Genomic DNA, 19,660 nt, shown 5'->3' on the forward strand with positions numbered 1-19,660 from the left:
CAGATCTTATAGCTTTTTGGGCGCTCTTTAACGTGATGTGGTCTCCCACACTCTCCCATTGGAGGAATTTCCGCCATATTGGAAAATGGCGGACAAAATCGAGAAAACGTTTGATAACTCCGGTTCTACTTAACCGATTAACACGTAATTAGGCTTCAATTGTAGATCGCCTTCAAACACATAATTCATCTTTCAAGATATTTTGTCCTATCACTAACCGGAAGTTCACAATCTGACCCTGAAGATTAGCCTCATATAAAAAGTGGGGATTTACAGCATTTATGGTTTCTATTTTCAGAATACGTTTCCAAAATTAAACATATAGTTCCTATTACTGACAAATTTTGTTACTTTTTTGACAAGAGCTATAATGTATAGTACGGAAGAGGGTAAAACAGCCTTTTAACCATCATAAAACTTAATGTTTTAATATATACCATTGTTCATCCACATTTGTCAATACGGCTAAAGTTGAGTTAAAGCGTGTGAAACAAAGTTGACATAACCAAGAGTATACTTTAAATGAAGATTATGGAATTTAGCTTTTGAATTAGCTTCTCTTCCACCAACAAGTGCGGCAGCAAAGCAACATTCAAATAGAGATTATCACCAAGTTCAATCATGGCTTGGAAGCAACCTAAATGCTAGAGAATGGGGTTGGAGACAGGTAGGATCTGAACTCAAACCAATCGTTACCACTCTACAACCTGCTCCAGCTGAGCTTCTGCAGATGATCCCTCGTAAATGCAATTAAGTCTGTGATTTGAAATGTGAATGCGGTAAAACTGGTCCAGTCGGTTCTTCAATTTGTAGACAATGCAAGGGAGTATCTTGTTCAAATGAACATAGAGATTTTGAGGCTCAACCTCAAGTAGAGGACTATGATTAAACTTAAGCTTAACCAATGTTGATAAATATACTAATATACAAGTTGGTAAACCAAAATAAACCTCTCCGATACGGGACGCAATTAATAATATTAAGAAAATAATTAAGAAAATATAATTGATATTAATTACTTTAGTCGTCAGTAGTTTAACGTAATTCTACTGAAGTCGTTTTAAGAAACTTAATTCCCAAAGTAATTTTAAACATAGCTATTGTTGACGTTTGAATTCTAGCGTATGCCTCTTTAACAATTTTTGGAAATTTAGGGTATATAAGGCGATTCATTCACAATAAATGTTTAGAAATCCGCAATTGCATGAACCTTTGGTTGAAGCCCTGCAATTGGAAGGCTAGACGTTTCTCGTAACCCTAGCCGATCGCCACGCACTTCTTTATCCTAACGTTGGGAGTAGAAGCAAAATGTTTGCTCCGATTTGCCAACTGCGGACGCGGTGACCGACACACAGACAGACAGACACCCCCCCCACACACACGTCCAGTATAATACCTCTCCGTGACGTCATCGTCACTTAAAGAGGTAAAAATATAGTGGGAATAATATATTTTAGGTTTAAAACCCTCTTTGCATTTATTTCGCTTGAAAGCGTTTCGAAATACTCAAAAATTAGATTTGCCTTACCTTCCGGGCTGGATTGTGAACTTCCGGTTAGTTGTAGGACAACATATCTGTTGTATGAATTATGTGTTTGAAAGTAATCTACAATTGAAGCCTAATAACTTATTAATCGGGTTAGTAGAATCAGAGTTATTAAACTTTTTCTCGATTTTGGAAATGTATTCTGAATATAGAAACCATGAAATGCTTTAAATTCCCATTTTTAAATGAGGCTAATCTTCAGAGTCAGATTGTGAACTTCCGGTTAGTTGTAGGACAAAATATCGTAAAAGGTGAATTATGTGTTTGAAGGCGATCTACAATTGAAGCCTAATTACGTGTTAATCGGTTAATTAGAACCGGAGTTATTAAACGTTTTCTCGATTTTGTCCGCCATTTTCCAATATGGCTGAAATTCCCCCAATGGGAGAGTGTGGGAGACCACACCACGTTAAAGAGCGCCCAAAAATCTATAAGATCTGAAATTTTCAGCTTTGTTTCAATTTGTTGCGGGTTCCCTCTATTTTTGGGCTAAAATGACTGTACTAATTACAGTAACTTAAAATACTAGTTCATTTTTAAAACTGGCTGAGGAAGGACCGCGGTCCGAAAGCTCCTAAATTTGTAAAATTTTAAACTTTAAATAAACTTATAAAAATTTACTCCATGAAGTAGCAGTTCTTATTAAATAAACAACATTCGAAATATTAAAATACCATGGATCAGAAATTCAATATCTACGATTAAAATACTACTTAGAACTCGGGATGAAACTTAAAGTAATTCATAAAGCTCTTAAATTTAGACAAGGGAAATGGTTGAAGCAATATATTGACTTTAACACCTTAAAAAGGAAGAGTGCGAATAACGCTTTTGAGAAAGATCTATATAAATTATTGAATAATTCACTTTCCGGGAAAACAATGGAAAATCTAAGATGTAAGGTAGATTTCGAACTAGTCCATACACCCGCAAGAATGGTGAAACTAACAGCCTCTCCAGCTATTGAGAGAATTACTGTTTTTAATGAAAACCTTGTCGGTGTTCATATAATTAAGAAAAAGCTAGTTTTAAATCGCCCCATTTATACCGGTTTCTGTGTTCTAGAATTATCAAAACTCACTATGTACAAATTCCACTATGATTTTATCAAAGCGAAGTACAACAATAGAGCTTTGCTAAATTTCACGGATACAGATTCCTTATTGTATCCTATCCAAACTGAGGATGTATATCGGGAATTTAAGGAACATATGGATAAATTGGCCACCTCCGATTATCCAAAAAACCACTTCTTATTCAGTGAGTCTAACAAGAAAAGGTTGGGCGTGTTTAAAGATGAATTAAATTCCATTCCAATAATTTTCTTCTGCGGTCTTAAACCAAAAATGTACAGCATTAAATCCCTCGCGGGTGAAAAAAAACAGCTAAAGGCATATGTAAAAGAATGATTCAAAGGCATGTACATCATGAGGATTACAAAAAGTGTTTGTTTTTAAGAAAAAACACTACGACGGACATTATTCTCATAACGAGCCAAAAACATAAACTTTTTACAATCCATCAAAAAAAAACAATGCTTAAATTCCTTTGATTCAAAACGATATTTTTTAAAGGACGTAATTACGACGTTAGCATTTGGCCATTATAAAATTAGGGATGAATTCGCTGATTATTAATTCGGAGGTGGTTTATTCGCTATTCCCCCCCTTTAGTCCCATTATCACTGTAAACTAAATCCCCCCTCTTTAGAAATAACACTAATTTCAAATTTGACCAGGTTATTGTAGTTTCTGATGGTGGCGGTGGTGTTGGAATTTTTATTAATCTAGTTTCAGGGCCATGGAAAATGATAATGACACTCTTGAAACCCTGAAAAAACATGGATTCGCGCCTGTTCCTCTGCCCTCACTGCGAGGAGGGACTTAAACATATGCCTGGTGACGGCCAGTTAGATTATTTCTGTACCACTCGGAACTGCGTGAAATTTCGACTATGCGTTTTAAGTCAGACGAAAAAGGTGGTTTGGATGGCCACGCGAGCTCTATCCCGTCGACTGTTGGACGTGAGAAACTTTTGCGAACACTGTGGAGGGTTCAAATATACAATTAGGGGCGAGTGTCCTTGTAATGAATGGCGAAATTCTGATTGCGATGATTCGCTGGAAAATGTAAAAAAATGGTAAAAGGAAAATATATGAAATTATGGATCATTAATAAAATATGGTTTATTTCTTGTTTGAGAAAAAAAATCACTTGTCATATTTTAATGTAGTTGTATATAACGTTATGGTAATTAGTTCTAGGAATCATGTATATAATATGATAGTAATTAGTTGTGGGACGTATTTCAAGGGAGAAGGATGAGGCGAACGTTAGTCATTCCTCTTGAAGTCGTGGAAAGGTTAGAAGCAGCTAGAAAAACTGGAAAACGTAGAGGGGTGAAGGGTATTTCTTTGGATTCTTATAAGTCCTTATTAAGAACATTAAGTTCAAAAACACCTCGTATTTTACATAAAACTAGAAGAAACCATAAATGAAGAATTTTTCTGAACTCTAGAAACTCTACCATGATATAGCAAACGCCGGAAGCTACGCTGGTGTAAACCAACTATATAGATCCGCTAAGGATAATGGGATAAAAGTAATATATGAAATTTGGCAATTAGACTTAATGGATCTAAGAAACCTATCACGCGAAAACAGGGGTAACAATTACATCTTAGTATGTGTTGACACTTTCAGTAAATACGCATTTTTAAAGGCGTTGAAAAATAAGAAAGGCGTGACGCTTGTTAAGGCATTTAAGTGCATACTTTCAAATTCTAACAATAGAGTCCCACGTCTCATTCACGTAGACAGGGAGTGTGAATTCTACAACCAAACTTTTAAGAAATTCATCCATTCTCGAAAAATGAAATTGTACTCTACAAGTACAGATACAAAGGCATCAATTTGTGAGAGATTAATAAGAACGTTAAAGGCACGAATGTATAGATATTTTACGAAATCGGGTTCTAAGAAATACATTCATATCTTAGATAAACTTACTTCCGCCCATAATAACTCGCATCACAGAGCAATTAAGATGAAGCCACTAATGGTATCCTCTTAATTCGAAGGAGGTGTGGTTAAACTTGTACGGCGATCATGACTTTTCCCCACCCACCGATTATCAGTTTGATGTTGGTGACATTGTACGAATTAGCAAGACAAGAGGGGTGTTTGATAAGCGCTATCTACCATTTTGGTCAGAAGAACATTTTAAAATAATTGAACGTATCCCTAGGAGCCCGCCTGTATACCGGTTAAAAGATTTAAACGAGGATAAAATTGAGGGATTTTTTTATGAAAATGAAATTCAGAAAGTTGGGAAAGATCTTAAGAACTGCGCGTTTAAAATCGAGAAGGTTTTAAGGAAAAGAAAAACAAAGAGTGGTGATCAATTATACGTTAAATGGTTGGGTTACCCCGAATCTTTCAATTCTTGGATTTTTAGTAACGAGGTTACAAAAGCATAAGTACCTCTCAAATCCATCTCATTCGTTTAAGGGTCATGAAATGGATACGTGGTATTTGAAATTTACCCAACCCTCAGCTTGGTTAGTTACAGGGAGTTCGCAAAGTGGGAAGTCGGAATTCGTTTTCAAAACCTTGAGAACAGCATCACGCCTAAAATACAACGAGTTTGCTATTGTTACGGGGCCTATCAGAGTAAATTCGAGGAATTGAGGAAAGTGGATCCCCTTGTAGAATTTCACAATGGACTCCCTCGAAATCTAGATGACGTTTTTGATCCGTTTATTAACAATTTAATAATAATAGATGATTTAATTAACGAGTCCAAAGATAATGTTAACATCGGAAATTTATTTATTAGAGGTTGTCATTATAATAGTTTATCAGTTATATAGCTTTCTCAAAATTTAATCAAAAATGGGAAAATCATGCGTGATGTTTCTTTGAATCCCCATTACATAATTTCAATGCGGAATACTAGGGATCAGGAGTAAAACAAAATATTTAGCGAATCAGATATATAGCCACAACCCCAAACATTTAACCAGTGCATTTCACCACGCTACTTCGAAACCTTACTCCTATCTTATCATAGATGCCCGTCAAGAAACACCCGATCTGCTTAGGCTGAGAACTAATTTTCTAGAAAAAGAGTCGATGATATTTTACATAAATGACGGTGGTTTTTCAAAATGTTAAGCAGTATGAGGCGGTACAGCACCTTAGACGGTCACCCTTTGAGTGATATTTCTCATCCTCTTTCTAACCTTCAAATAAAATCCGTGTGTGAAATCTGCTTAAATATAACGAAAGCGAACGTTGTTCTTCCAGTGAAAGTAAAAATAGATTTAAGCGGTATAAAAACCTAATTAGAAAATTATCAAAGCGGAGAGTTTCACTAAAGGACAATCGGAAAGAACTTTCTAAATCACAAAACGGGGGTTTTCTCTCATTACTGAGCTATTTTTTACCTTCCATTGTAAGCGGGATATCAGCCCTCGGTGTAAAATGGAATCCTCACGACCTATGGTTTTAGTACCATATGGGCAATTGGAGTCAAACAAAGGTGTGCTGGATAATCGAATGACGGCGTTAGACCGTGATATGTATGATATATTGAGAGAAACAGGAATGTCCTCCCAGGAAAAGGCTAAGCGATACATGAACCTGCTAGAAAATTTCCTACATAATAAAAGCAAAATGCAACCAGATGTAGTTCATGTCGACAGAGAGAATTAAGTAGGGAGCGGAAGCTACAGCGTTTAATAGTGCTAAAGGGAATGTAGCGCTAAACAAGCAGGCTACGTTGCTATTCTGTACAATCTCATTTCCGGTCACATGATATTTCTATAAAAACAAATTTTACGCTCGGTTGTTATTGGTTCTAAGGTGTCGGGGCGGTTTCTGAGTGTAAACCAACCAGCGGTTCGGTTTCTGGCGTCTGCTGGAGTAAACAGTAAAGTGAGTAAACCGTATAAATAGTTACACTTTTAGGCGCGCTATAAAAACCCTTAAAAATACGGCAAAACCAAATGTTTCAAGATTAATCGTGACAATTATTATTGGAATATTAAAAGGTAAATGTAAAATTCCCCACATTATTTAAATATGAATTCAAAATGTGTAATAACGCTACTTTTAACGTTTCAAGGTGAAGGTCCAAGGCTTAGGGAGAGAGTGGCAAAGAACCAAACTCACTCCTTTGTTGGAACTGTTTCGATATTTAGCAAGAATAATGCCCCGAATTGTTTGTAAATATGGATCCTGCGCGTCAAAACAAACGTCGGGCAGTCGGCAAACTAGAGGAGCACCCGGTATTTTTTTTGTAAAGTTTCCATCAGTAAAGGAGGAAAAAGAGAAGTGTCAAAGATGGGTTGATGCCTGTAGCAGAAAGGATTTCACTATAGAAAACGTTTCTCGTGGTACCTACATCTTTTCAAGACATTTTCACGGCTTAAGAGGTCCAAGTCAAGAACATCCTGATCCTATTCCTCTATGTAGTATTTGGAAATCTGTTGAAGTAAGCTATTTTATACAACTGTTTCTTTTAAATACTAATGTTTGAAACTTCGGAAACCATTTTTTCAGGCAGAAACAGGAATTACCACAGGTGCAGAAGAAAAACGTCTTGACGTTACAGATACGAAAGAGCCATTTAATAGAGGAAACGGAAAAATCGATGTAAGTCTGATTTATGAAAATACAAACTAATGTAAAAGATATATGCGTAACAAAGCGATTTTTTTAGGTCTATGAGGAGATTAAATCTAAAGATGTGTTGGACCTCAATATCTTATCGCCACCTGTTTCATGGTCGATGGAGAAAACTAATCAAGGGGTTATGTTTACGAAGCACACTAATGGAAAGATTGTTCTATCTTGTTCTTTCTTGGAAAATGGACCTGTGACTGTGGCAATTAAGGCATTGGATAAAGACATAGCTAATGAAAAAATTGAGAATAATTTGATGATTAAGAGCAATATTGATGTATACAACTGCCTATCAAAACTTGATAAGTTTAAAATCTGCCCGGGAAATCATGATGAAGACCTTGTTAGACTTTATATTGAGAGACGTCCAAACCAGCATAAACGAATTGGCAATTATTCAAGTGATTTAAAAACCATTTATAGCAACAGATGTGAAGGCCTCATTCCCGTTAATAAGAATCGATGTGTTGCGTGTCTGAAATATCGGTCAAGTTTACGAACTCTGCGTTGTCGTTATAAAGCCATGAGCAAACAATTGGCCAAAGATGTTAGAATGAAAGCCAAGCCGAAAAAGGCTTCCAAGCCCAAACACGTTTTATCAGAGAAAGGGAAACAAGACTGGTCAAGATTAAAGCTGATTTTTAAAGAGAAACTTAAGCAAGAGGCGCCTGGATCATTCATGTCCCTATTTATTAAACAACAGTTACTTGCATTGGAGAGGTCGAAATACGGCATGAGATGGGACTCTTTCTTTCTTAAATGGTGCTCTTACATAAAAAACAAATCAAAATCAGCCTACAAAGCTTTGGAAATATCTGGAATAATTAAACTACCCACAACAAGAACATTATATAATCACGAACATACGATAACAAATAAATCTGGATTTAACGAAGACGCTATCACCGAAATTATTAAGATTACAGACATTGATAACCTTCCAGAACACAAAAAGTACTTTGTACTTCTTTTGGATGAAATAACTGTCAAGCCAGACTTAATTTGTCATAAAGATACTGGTTACATCACTGGTTTTATTGATGTCTTTGACCAACATAACACTCTTAACGATATTGAGATGAGAGAAAAGGGAACTACTGCACCACCTCTCGCAACAAGTATCCTTCAGCTCATGCTTCGTGGCATCACAAGCAACATTAAGATTCCATTTGCCCATTTCCCCACAAAAGGAGCTACAAGCGGCGAATTATATTCAATTATTTGGGAAGCAGTTAGTATTTTGGAAAATAATGGATTCCGTATTTTAGCGGTCGTTGGCGACGGAGCTTCATCAAATCGAAAGGTTTTTCGTATGTGCGCTGATAATGAAGGAACCACATTTGTACCTTTTAGGACTAAAAACATTCACGCATTTGATGAAGAAAGGGACTTATTCTTCCTTTCAGATGCTCCGCATTTGATAAAAACAGTACGAAACTGCTTTAGTAATAGCGGTGCCAATTCAAATTCTCGCGGGTTGTGGAAAAACGACCAGGATATATCCTGGAAAATAATCTTGCGCCTATATTACACTCAATTAAGAATGAAAGGACAATTTAAAAATGCTTCTAAGCTGACATATAATCACGTTTTCTTGAACGCATATTCTAAGATGAAAGTTAATTTGGCTTGCCAAGTTATGAGCGAAACTGTGGCTTCGGCAATTGAAGTTCTTTTCGGAGATGAAAAATACCAGGAAACAGTCACATTTATAAGGACATTTGACAAGTTTTTTGACATATGTAACGTCGGGAATTCCATTGAAGCCCTAAAAAAGAGAAAACCTAACAAACTTGTTTTCGAACATGAAAATGATGAACGATTAAAGGTAAGGAAAGTGAATATGAAGGTTTTGATAACATAATAATCGTATTTCTTGAATTTAGTGGCTAGAAGAGGACTTTTTAAAGTACTTAAATGATTGGGAGAAAGACGTTGCAAATCGTCCAGGAGAATTTTCAAAAACTGAAAGGAGCAAGATGCTTTTGAGCGCAGAAACAATTGAAGGGCTGCGAATGACAGGTATACACACTCTGAAGTGTTATATAAGCCACAATTAACTAAAGTAAAACCCTTCAAATATAGCCCTTTCAACGGTGCACATCGTAAAATTTCTTCTTAATAAAGGAGCAAAATATGTTTTGACCCGTCACTTGAACCAAGACCCCCTGGAACAGTACTTTGGCAGGCAGCGATGTTCTGGAGGTCGAAACTGCAATCCCTCAGTTCGCCTCTTTGAAGCCAACATGGATAAGCTAAAAGCCTTAAAAGGTCTCGTTGTAGAAGCGATTAATGGAAATACTACCATTTCTGAAAAAACTGTTATTTAAAAATGTTATTATCAAACGCTTTTTACTCTTTTGGGAAAATAATTTAAAATTTGAGAACAAATTTGCCATCAGCAGTAATAACACTGGTCCTGGTGTTAATCAAAGTTATTGCACAGTAGTTTATTTCAGTTTATCAATGAAATCTTTGGCAAATGAAAACATAAAGCAATATCACTTATTTGCAAAATAAAAAACGAAATCCGTTACTCTCACTAAATTATCACATTTGTTTTTCTAATATATAGCTTGGTATATATAAAACTTTGGCAATTATTTTAAAGTGTTACCTTCTTTGAAATAAGGTAATATTTTAAAGTAATGAGAAATAAATACTAAAACACGTTTCACATATGATTTTAGGCACATTTTGATAAGACCTAATGTTGGGGAATGTGATATCACATTTCGTATTGAGGTATAAATTGTTGAAAGAGATCGAAGTCAGGGTCACCATTTAAAAAATCGTAGTCAGGATTTTCATTGATGTTACCCAATGTTTGAGATGAGATGCCAATTTTAGGACTGGATGCCACTTGACTTTGAGGCGGTTTAAATTGTTCAAATAGATCGAGATCAGGATCACCATTTAGGAAACTGTATTCTGAATTGTCATTGACTGTTATCAATTTCTGTGGTGACCTTTTATTATCTGGAATATGAATCACAGGGATGGTTTTTAATGGTTTTGTTGGGGACGGTAATTGTTTATGGTTAGTATTAGCTTTGCGTTTTTTCGATGTTTTGTTTTCTTGTTTAGAGGGTTGAATTTTGGACTCAAGGCTCTTTTCAAGTAACCCTTTTCTTAACGACTTTTTAGCTTTGAGGGCTTCCCTAGTTTCGTATTGATATTGCTCCAACAAGTCACGAATTAAAACCTTTCCCCTGGTGTTTAAAAAACAATCCAAAAGTTTTAGAAGCCATTTCTTAGCATCAGTTTGACTATAAATAGAATGCCAACGTTCATTAATTTCAGAATTTTGAAGAATATGTCGTAAAGCCGTGGTTTTTAAATTTTGATGTCTAATTTTAGAAACATCAGTCACATAGATTAAGTCTGATATTTGTTTTATTAATTTGATGAGATTGAAGTATTGGTCTGTTACTGTGATTAATCCTCCTCTAGATAATTTTAGAGTCCACGCCTCTGTTTCATCAGGTTCTTTAAAATCACCAATAGGAGTTTTGTCCTTCATAATCCTTTTAGCTAATTCTGGAGGGCATTTCTTCTTTTTAATCAAAGAAAATGCGGTGTAGCCCGCAACATATCTTGTAACTGAAGTATTTTCAGTTATTTTGTTGCAATTGGTGATAGTGGTCAAGGCGTTGCGTTTCCGAGGCGACAGTCCAAGAAGGTCAACCTTTTTCCTTTGACGTTCTACTTTAGCATTTTCCTTAGAAACTGCGTTTTCAACTCCAACCTCCATTTTCACCATCACTTCAAGAAAGAAATATTGTACTATGCGACTTACTAAGTTTTTTTGCATTTGTTGTGACACATTTTTAAATGTAGCGCAAGAAGTATGTAAATGATTGACCATTCCTTGCTCATGTCTTTCAGTTTTAAGTATACCATGCGTTTGTTTCAAAAAATCTTCCCTTGTAGAATTTAATTGTAGGCACTGAACCTTCGCTAAAAGGTATGGTGTAATTGCATCTCTAATAGCAACGCTCTCGAGATCCAAAAGAAATTTCATAATATGTTCTTTTTCGAAGCGAAATACAAAACTCAGGGTCCGTATCTTCTTCACAGTTAATTGAAGGCAGTAGTTAACAACCCCTAAGAAATACAACAGTTATACACATTACAATTATACTTTAGTAGTTAAATTAATTAAAGTAAGGACTAAAATATTCACCTTTTAACTGCAAAGTGTTCTGGAAAGACATGCTGCCACCAGCTCTAGCGCCAGAAATTTGAAATTTTACCCCTCGCGTTCCACAACGGCTTTCCTTTAGGCCCGCCCACGAAGGAGGGAGTTACCAACGTCATACCGGAAGACAGATTGTACTACAATTTCAGTCACGTGACCTTTAGAGCTACATTTTTCAGTCGACCTTCCGCTCCCTACTTAATTCTCTCTGATGTCGATAACCTTCCATCCCAGATTCCGACCGCTACAACACAATCACCACATCCACCAAATCTAAACATAATACCCAATGTTAAGCCACAGACGGCAACCCCATCTAATAACAACGCTGTAACAAGAACTCCGACATCTGAAACAGCTTTAAAAAAGAAAAAGGGGAAAAAATCACTCAACGTGTCTCGAAAGCCTAAAATTAAAGCAGGAAAAACGAATGTATCCCATCGAATTCCGAGACCTATATCTCCTTTTCTTTAGGGAATTTAAGGTTTTTAGATACGTATAGATTCATGCCGAGTAGTTTACAAACTTTAGTAGAAAATTTAGCGGAAGGTGGTTTAGCCTCCTTCAAAATTTTAAATTCAGTTTATGACAAGTTGGGAAAACCAAAATATTACCTCTCCGTGTCAAGAAGATTATATAAACTTAAAGTATCCAATGAAAACGTTATTATGTTTCTGAGTTGGGGTTTCCCATTTTTGTTGTTGTTTTGAAAAATATATCGCAATGCACGGGCCTTGATAGATATAGGAGGCAATGAATGAAATATATCACAATGCACGGGCCTTGATAGATATAAGAGGCAATGAAGGAAATATATCGCATGCACGGGCCTTGGTAGATATAGGAGGCAATGATAATCTCTCTCTTTGCACCAGAGGTTTATCTTTAATATTTAAATAAATATAATTATTTTTAATTATTTTAATCTTCAATAATTAACATTAATAATAGTTAAATCGTTTAAAATAAAGTTATACCTATTATCTTCTCAAACTTTGCTAATATTGACGTTTAAAGTTAAGGGTACCCCTCTTGCCCGCTTTTTTCAAATTTGGGGTATATATACGATTCGTTTCCATTATAATAGTAAGGAAAAAGCGCAATTGCGAAAACCTTTGGTGGCGATCCCACCTTAGGGAGGCTAGACGTTTCTCGTAACCCTAGCTGATCGCCGCGTATATCCTAAAACCAAACGATGATAATGGAGTAGAAGCCAATGATACAGATTGGTGTCTATGTGGAATAGACGGAAGACCAGTGGATGGTGGTGTTAGAAGCCAGTGTAAGTGCAGACTGGTGTCAATGTGGGATTGACAAAGAGCAGAAGATGGTGGTGATTAGAAGCCAGTAAGAACAGACTGGTGTCCGTGTGGGATGGACAAAGACCAGAAGATGGTGGTGTGAGAACTCAAGTAGAGGAGCCATTTCCGTGACTGTGAAAGCAGTTCGGAAATGGCGAACACGTTTGCTCCGATACGCAAACTGCGAACGCGGTCACGTGGGTGTAACAACGGACAGACAGACAGACACACAGACAGACACACACACAGACAGACACACAGACAGACACACACACAGACAGACACACACACAGACACGGCCGTTACAGAACCTCTCCTGGACTACGTCACACGGAGAGGTAAAAAGGAGAAGGCTGAGTTACTACTACGTAAACAGGTTTACTGTTACGATTACATAAGTGATGTTGAAAAATTGAACGAAACCAGATTACCCTCAAAGGATAAGTTTTTTAACAGACTGACAGGGGAAAATATTAGCGATGAGGATTATAATCATGCACTTAAAGTGTGCAGTGTGTTTCAATTGAAAACCTTAGGTATAGACCGCTCTCTTCAGTTAAAAAATTGGAGTAATTTAAAGTAATTTTGAAATTTCTAACTCCTAGGTGATTATCATGATCTTTACGTGGAAGCTGATACACTCCAATTGGCGGATGTATTTGAAAATTTTAGGTCGATGATTAGCGATAACTACGGAATTGATTGTAATAGGTATATTACCCCTCATATTTTTGGTTTAACGTATTATACCCCCCCCCCAAACCTTTCACCCCTCTACAGAACATATACCGGACCGGGGTTGTCATGGATGTCTGCTCTCAAAATGAGCAAGGTAAAACTGGAATTATTTAAAGATCCAGACATACATCTGTTTATTGAATCTGGTGTAAGAGGGGGAGTGTCTGTGATTTCCCATAAATTTTCGGAGGCAAATAACCCTTACATTGCTGAATCTTACGACCCTTCTAAACCAACCAACTATTTGTGTTATCTTGGTACGAAAATAAGGGTGGACTATTAATGAGAAACAGATTTGCTGTAAAATATTTTATTTCTTTGAAGATTGTAATAACCTGTACGGTGATGCTATGTCAAAACCACTGCCTATAGATTCGTTTTCTTGGGTGGAAAATGATGAGCTAAAATCGCTTATGGATGATATTAGAAATATACCTGATGATTCAGAGACGGGATACATATTACAAGTTGATCTCGAATACCCTCCTGAATTGCATGATCTTCACAATGATTATCCCCTCGCACCCGAGAAAAAATTCCTAGCTACGATGAACTCTCACCATTATCGAAAGATATTCTAGAAGCTACAGGGAGTGAAGGGGAGTTAAAATTCCCCAAGCTGGTACCTAGCTTGTATGATAAAAAATATTACGTAGTTCATTTAGTACAGGAAAAATAGGTTTTAACCCGCAACAAATTGAAACAAAGCTGAAAATTTCAGATCTTATAGCTTTTTGGGCGCTCTTTAACGTGATGTGGTCTCCCACACTCTCCCATTGGAGGAATTTCCGCCATATTGGAAAATGGCGGACAAAATCGAGAAAACGTTTGATAACTCCGGTTCTACTTAACCGATTAACACGTAATTAGGCTTCAATTGTAGATCGCCTTCAAACACATAATTCATCTTTCAAGATATTTTGTCCTATCACTAACCGGAAGTTCACAATCTGACCCTGAAGATTAGCCTCATATAAAAAGTGGGGATTTACAGCATTTATGGTTTCTATTTTCAGAATACGTTTCCAAAATTAAACATATAGTTCCTATTACTGACAAATTTTGTTACTTTTTTGACAAGAGCTATAATGTATAGTACGGAAGAGGGTAAAACAGCCTTTTAACCATCATAAAACTTAATGTTTTAATATATACCATTGTTCATCCACATTTGTCAATACGGCTAAAGTTGAGTTAAAGCGTGTGAAACAAAGTTGACATAACCAAGAGTATACTTTAAATGAAGATTATGGAATTTAGCTTTTGAATTAGCTTCTCTTCCACCAACAAGTGCGGCAGCAAAGCAACATTCAAATAGAGATTATCACCAAGTTCAATCATGGCTTGGAAGCAACCTAAATGCTAGAGAATGGGGTTGGAGACAGGTAGGATCTGAACTCAAACCAATCGTTACCACTCTACAACCTGCTCCAGCTGAGCTTCTGCAGATGATCCCTCGTAAATGCAATTAAGTCTGTGATTTGAAATGTGAATGCGGTAAAACTGGTCCAGTCGGTTCTTCAATTTGTAGACAATGCAAGGGAGTATCTTGTTCAAATGAACATAGAGATTTTGAGGCTCAACCTCAAGTAGAGGACTATGATTAAACTTAAGCTTAACCAATGTTGATAAATATACTAATATACAAGTTGGTAAACCAAAATAAACCTCTCCGATACGGGACGCAATTAATAATATTAAGAAAATAATTAAGAAAATATAATTGATATTAATTACTTTAGTCGTCAGTAGTTTAACGTAATTCTACTGAAGTCGTTTTAAGAAACTTAATTCCCAAAGTAATTTTAAACATAGCTATTGTTGACGTTTGAATTCTAGCGTATGCCTCTTTAACAATTTTTGGAAATTTAGGGTATATAAGGCGATTCATTCACAATAAATGTTTAGAAATCCGCAATTGCATGAACCTTTGGTTGAAGCCCTGCAATTGGAAGGCTAGACGTTTCTCGTAACCCTAGCCGATCGCCACGCACTTCTTTATCCTAACGTTGGGAGTAGAAGCAAAATGTTTGCTCCGATTTGCCAACTGCGGACGCGGTGACCGACACACAGACAGACAGACACCCCCCCCCCCCCCACACACACGTCCAGTATAATACCTCTCCGTGACGTCATCGTCACTTAAAGAGGTAAAAATATAGTGGGAATAATATATTTTAGGTTTAAAACCCTCTTTGCATTTATTTCGCTTGAAAGCGTTTCGAAATACTCAAAAATTAGATTTGCCTTACCTTCCGGGCTGGATTGTGAACTTCCGGTTAGTTGTAGGACAACATATCTGTTGTATGAATTATGTGTTTGAAAGTAATCTACAATTGAAGCCTAATAACTTATTAATCGGGTTAGTAGAATCAGAGTTATTAAACTTTTTCTCGATTTTGGAAATGTATTCTGAATATAGAAACCATGAAATGCTTTAAATTCCCATTTTTAAATGAGGCTAATCTTCAGAGTCAGATTGTGAACTTCCGGTTAGTTGTAGGACAAAATATCGTAAAAGGTGAATTATGTGTTTGAAGGCGATCTACAATTGAAGCCTAATTACGTGTTAATCGGTTAATTAGAACCGGAGTTATTAAACGTTTTCTCGATTTTGTCCGCCATTTTCCAATATGGCTGAAATTCCCCCAATGGGAGAGTGTGGGAGACCACACCACGTTAAAGAGCGCCCAAAAATCTATAAGATCTGAAATTTTCAGCTTTGTTTCAATTTGTTGCGGGTTCCCTCTATTTTTGGGCTAAAATGACTGTACTAATTACAGTAACTTAAAATACTAGTTCATTTTTAAAACTGGCTGAGGAAGGACCGCGGTCCGAAAGCTCCTAAATTTGTAAAATTTTAAACTTTAAATAAACTTATAAAAATTTACTCCATGAAGTAGCAGTTCTTATTAAATAAACAACATTCGAAATATTAAAATACCATGGATCAGAAATTCAATATCTACGATTAAAATACTACTTAGAACTCGGGATGAAACTTAAAGTAATTCATAAAGCTCTTAAATTTAGACAAGGGAAATGGTTGAAGCAATATATTGACTTTAACACCTTAAAAAGGAAGAGTGCGAATAACGCTTTTGAGAAAGATCTATATAAATTATTGAATAATTCACTTTCCGGGAAAACAATGGAAAATCTAAGATGTAAGGTAGATTTCGAACTAGTCCATACACCCGCAAGAATGGTGAAACTAACAGCCTCTCCAGCTATTGAGAGAATTACTGTTTTTAATGAAAACCTTGTCGGTGTTCATATAATTAAGAAAAAGCTAGTTTTAAATCGCCCCATTTATACCGGTTTCTGTGTTCTAGAATTATCAAAACTCACTATGTACAAATTCCACTATGATTTTATCAAAGCGAAGTACAACAATAGAGCTTTGCTAAATTTCACGGATACAGATTCCTTATTGTATCCTATCCAAACTGAGGATGTATATCGGGAATTTAAGGAACATATGGATAAATTGGCCACCTCCGATTATCCAAAAAACCACTTCTTATTCAGTGAGTCTAACAAGAAAAGGTTGGGCGTGTTTAAAGATGAATTAAATTCCATTCCAATAATTTTCTTCTGCGGTCTTAAACCAAAAATGTACAGCATTAAATCCCTCGCGGGTGAAAAAAAACAGCTAAAGGCATATGTAAAAGAATGATTCAAAGGCATGTACATCATGAGGATTACAAAAAGTGTTTGTTTTTAAGAAAAAACACTACGACGGACATTATTCTCATAACGAGCCAAAAACATAAACTTTTTACAATCCATCAAAAAAAAACAATGCTTAAATTCCTTTGATTCAAAACGATATTTTTTAAAGGACGTAATTACGACGTTAGCATTTGGCCATTATAAAATTAGGGATGAATTCGCTGATTATTAATTCGGAGGTGGTTTATTCGCTATTCCCCCCCTTTAGTCCCATTATCACTGTAAACTAAATCCCCCCTCTTTAGAAATAACACTAATTTCAAATTTGACCAGGTTATTGTAGTTTCTGATGGTGGCGGTGGTGTTGGAATTTTTATTAATCTAGTTTCAGGGCCATGGAAAATGATAATGACACTCTTGAAACCCTGAAAAAACATGGATTCGCGCCTGTTCCTCTGCCCTCACTGCGAGGAGGGACTTAAACATATGCCTGGTGACGGCCAGTTAGATTATTTCTGTACCACTCGGAACTGCGTGAAATTTCGACTATGCGTTTTAAGTCAGACGAAAAAGGTGGTTTGGATGGCCACGCGAGCTCTATCCCGTCGACTGTTGGACGTGAGAAACTTTTGCGAACACTGTGGAGGGTTCAAATATACAATTAGGGGCGAGTGTCCTTGTAATGAATGGCGAAATTCTGATTGCGATGATTCGCTGGAAAATGTAAAAAAATGGTAAAAGGAAAATATATGAAATTATGGATCATTAATAAAATATGGTTTATTTCTTGTTTGAGAAAAAAAATCACTTGTCATATTTTAATGTAGTTGTATATAACGTTATGGTAATTAGTTCTAGGAATCATGTATATAATATGATAGTAATTAGTTGTGGGACGTATTTCAAGGGAGAAGGATGAGGCGAACGTTAGTCATTCCTCTTGAAGTCGTGGAAAGGTTAGAAGCAGCTAGAAAAACTGGAAAACGTAGAGGGGTGAAGGGTATTTCTTTGGATTCTTATAAGTCCTTATTAAGAACATTAAGTTCAAAAACACCTCGTATTTTACATAAAACTAGAAGAAACCATAAATGAAGAATTTTTCTGAACTCTAGAAACTCTACCATGATATAGCAAACGCCGGAAGCTACGCTGGTGTAAACCAACTATATAGATCCGCTAAGGATAATGGGATAAAAGTAATATATGAAATTTGGCAATTAGACTTAATGGATCTAAGAAACCTATCACGCGAAAACAGGGGTAACAATTACATCTTAGTATGTGTTGACACTTTCAGTAAATACGCATTTTTAAAGGCGTTGAAAAATAAGAAAGGCGTGACGCTTGTTAAGGCATTTAAGTGCATACTTTCAAATTCTAACAATAGAGTCCCACGTCTCATTCACGTAGACAGGGAGTGTGAATTCTACAACCAAACTTTTAAGAAATTCATCCATTCTCGAAAAATGAAATTGTACTCTACAAGTACAGATACAAAGGCATCAATTTGTGAGAGATTAATAAGAACGTTAAAGGCACGAATGTATAGATATTTTACGAAATCGGGTTCTAAGAAATACATTCATATCTTAGATAAACTTACTTCCGCCCATAATAACTCGCATCACAGAGCAATTAAGATGAAGCCACTAATGGTATCCTCTTAATTCGAAGGAGGTGTGGTTAAACTTGTACGGCGATCATGACTTTTCCCCACCCACCGATTATCAGTTTGATGTTGGTGACATTGTACGAATTAGCAAGACAAGAGGGGTGTTTGATAAGCGCTATCTACCATTTTGGTCAGAAGAACATTTTAAAATAATTGAACGTATCCCTAGGAGCCCGCCTGTATACCGGTTAAAAGATTTAAACGAGGATAAAATTGAGGGATTTTTTTATGAAAATGAAATTCAGAAAGTTGGGAAAGATCTTAAGAACTGCGCGTTTAAAATCGAGAAGGTTTTAAGGAAAAGAAAAACAAAGAGTGGTGATCAATTATACGTTAAATGGTTGGGTTACCCCGAATCTTTCAATTCTTGGATTTTTAGTAACGAGGTTACAAAAGCATAAGTACCTCTCAAATCCATCTCATTCGTTTAAGGGTCATGAAATGGATACGTGGTATTTGAAATTTACCCAACCCTCAGCTTGGTTAGTTACAGGGAGTTCGCAAAGTGGGAAGTCGGAATTCGTTTTCAAAACCTTGAGAACAGCATCACGCCTAAAATACAACGAGTTTGCTATTGTTACGGGGCCTATCAGAGTAAATTCGAGGAATTGAGGAAAGTGGATCCCCTTGTAGAATTTCACAATGGACTCCCTCGAAATCTAGATGACGTTTTTGATCCGTTTATTAACAATTTAATAATAATAGATGATTTAATTAACGAGTCCAAAGATAATGTTAACATCGGAAATTTATTTATTAGAGGTTGTCATTATAATAGTTTATCAGTTATATAGCTTTCTCAAAATTTAATCAAAAATGGGAAAATCATGCGTGATGTTT

General features: G+C 36.1%; 3 protein-coding genes across 4 annotated transcripts; 2 read left to right on the forward strand and 1 right to left on the reverse strand.

The window, feature by feature from the left end:
* The first annotated feature begins 2,271 nt into the window (after nt 1-2,271).
* On the forward strand, nt 2,272-2,955 carry LOC149630115 (uncharacterized). Its single transcript, XM_089851290.1, has one exon. It carries the CDS (start codon nt 2,272-2,274, stop codon nt 2,953-2,955), a length of 684 nt encoding a protein of 227 aa, XP_089707416.1.
* Nucleotides 2,956-9,961: 7,006 nt separating this feature from the next.
* Nucleotides 9,962-11,644, reverse strand: LOC149630116 (uncharacterized). 2 transcript variants are annotated; one of them, XM_089851263.1, is made up of 3 exons: nt 11,420-11,644; nt 11,134-11,340; nt 9,962-10,998 (listed from the first exon to the last, which is right to left on the reverse strand). In XM_089851263.1, the coding sequence occupies exons 1-3, from the start codon at nt 11,448-11,450 to the stop codon at nt 9,962-9,964; spliced, it is 1,275 nt and encodes a 424-aa protein (XP_089707389.1). In that variant the 5' UTR covers nt 11,451-11,644. The 2 variants fall into 2 exon arrangements, with proteins under 2 accessions (XP_089707389.1, XP_089707388.1); XM_089851262.1 differs by having other exon boundaries at nt 9,962-11,340.
* Nucleotides 11,645-16,468: 4,824 nt separating this feature from the next.
* LOC149630117 (uncharacterized) lies at nt 16,469-17,152 on the forward strand. Its single transcript, XM_089851291.1, has one exon. It carries the CDS (start codon nt 16,469-16,471, stop codon nt 17,150-17,152), a length of 684 nt encoding a protein of 227 aa, XP_089707417.1.
* The last annotated feature ends 2,508 nt before the right edge of the window (nt 17,153-19,660 follow it).

The sequence above is a fragment of the Phalangium opilio genome, unplaced genomic scaffold (genome assembly GCF_054372755.1).
Source record: "Phalangium opilio isolate 3A_F unplaced genomic scaffold, DU_Popi_V2 ptg000103l_1, whole genome shotgun sequence".
In the NCBI taxonomy this organism is placed as follows: Eukaryota; Metazoa; Arthropoda; class Arachnida; order Opiliones; family Phalangiidae; genus Phalangium; species Phalangium opilio.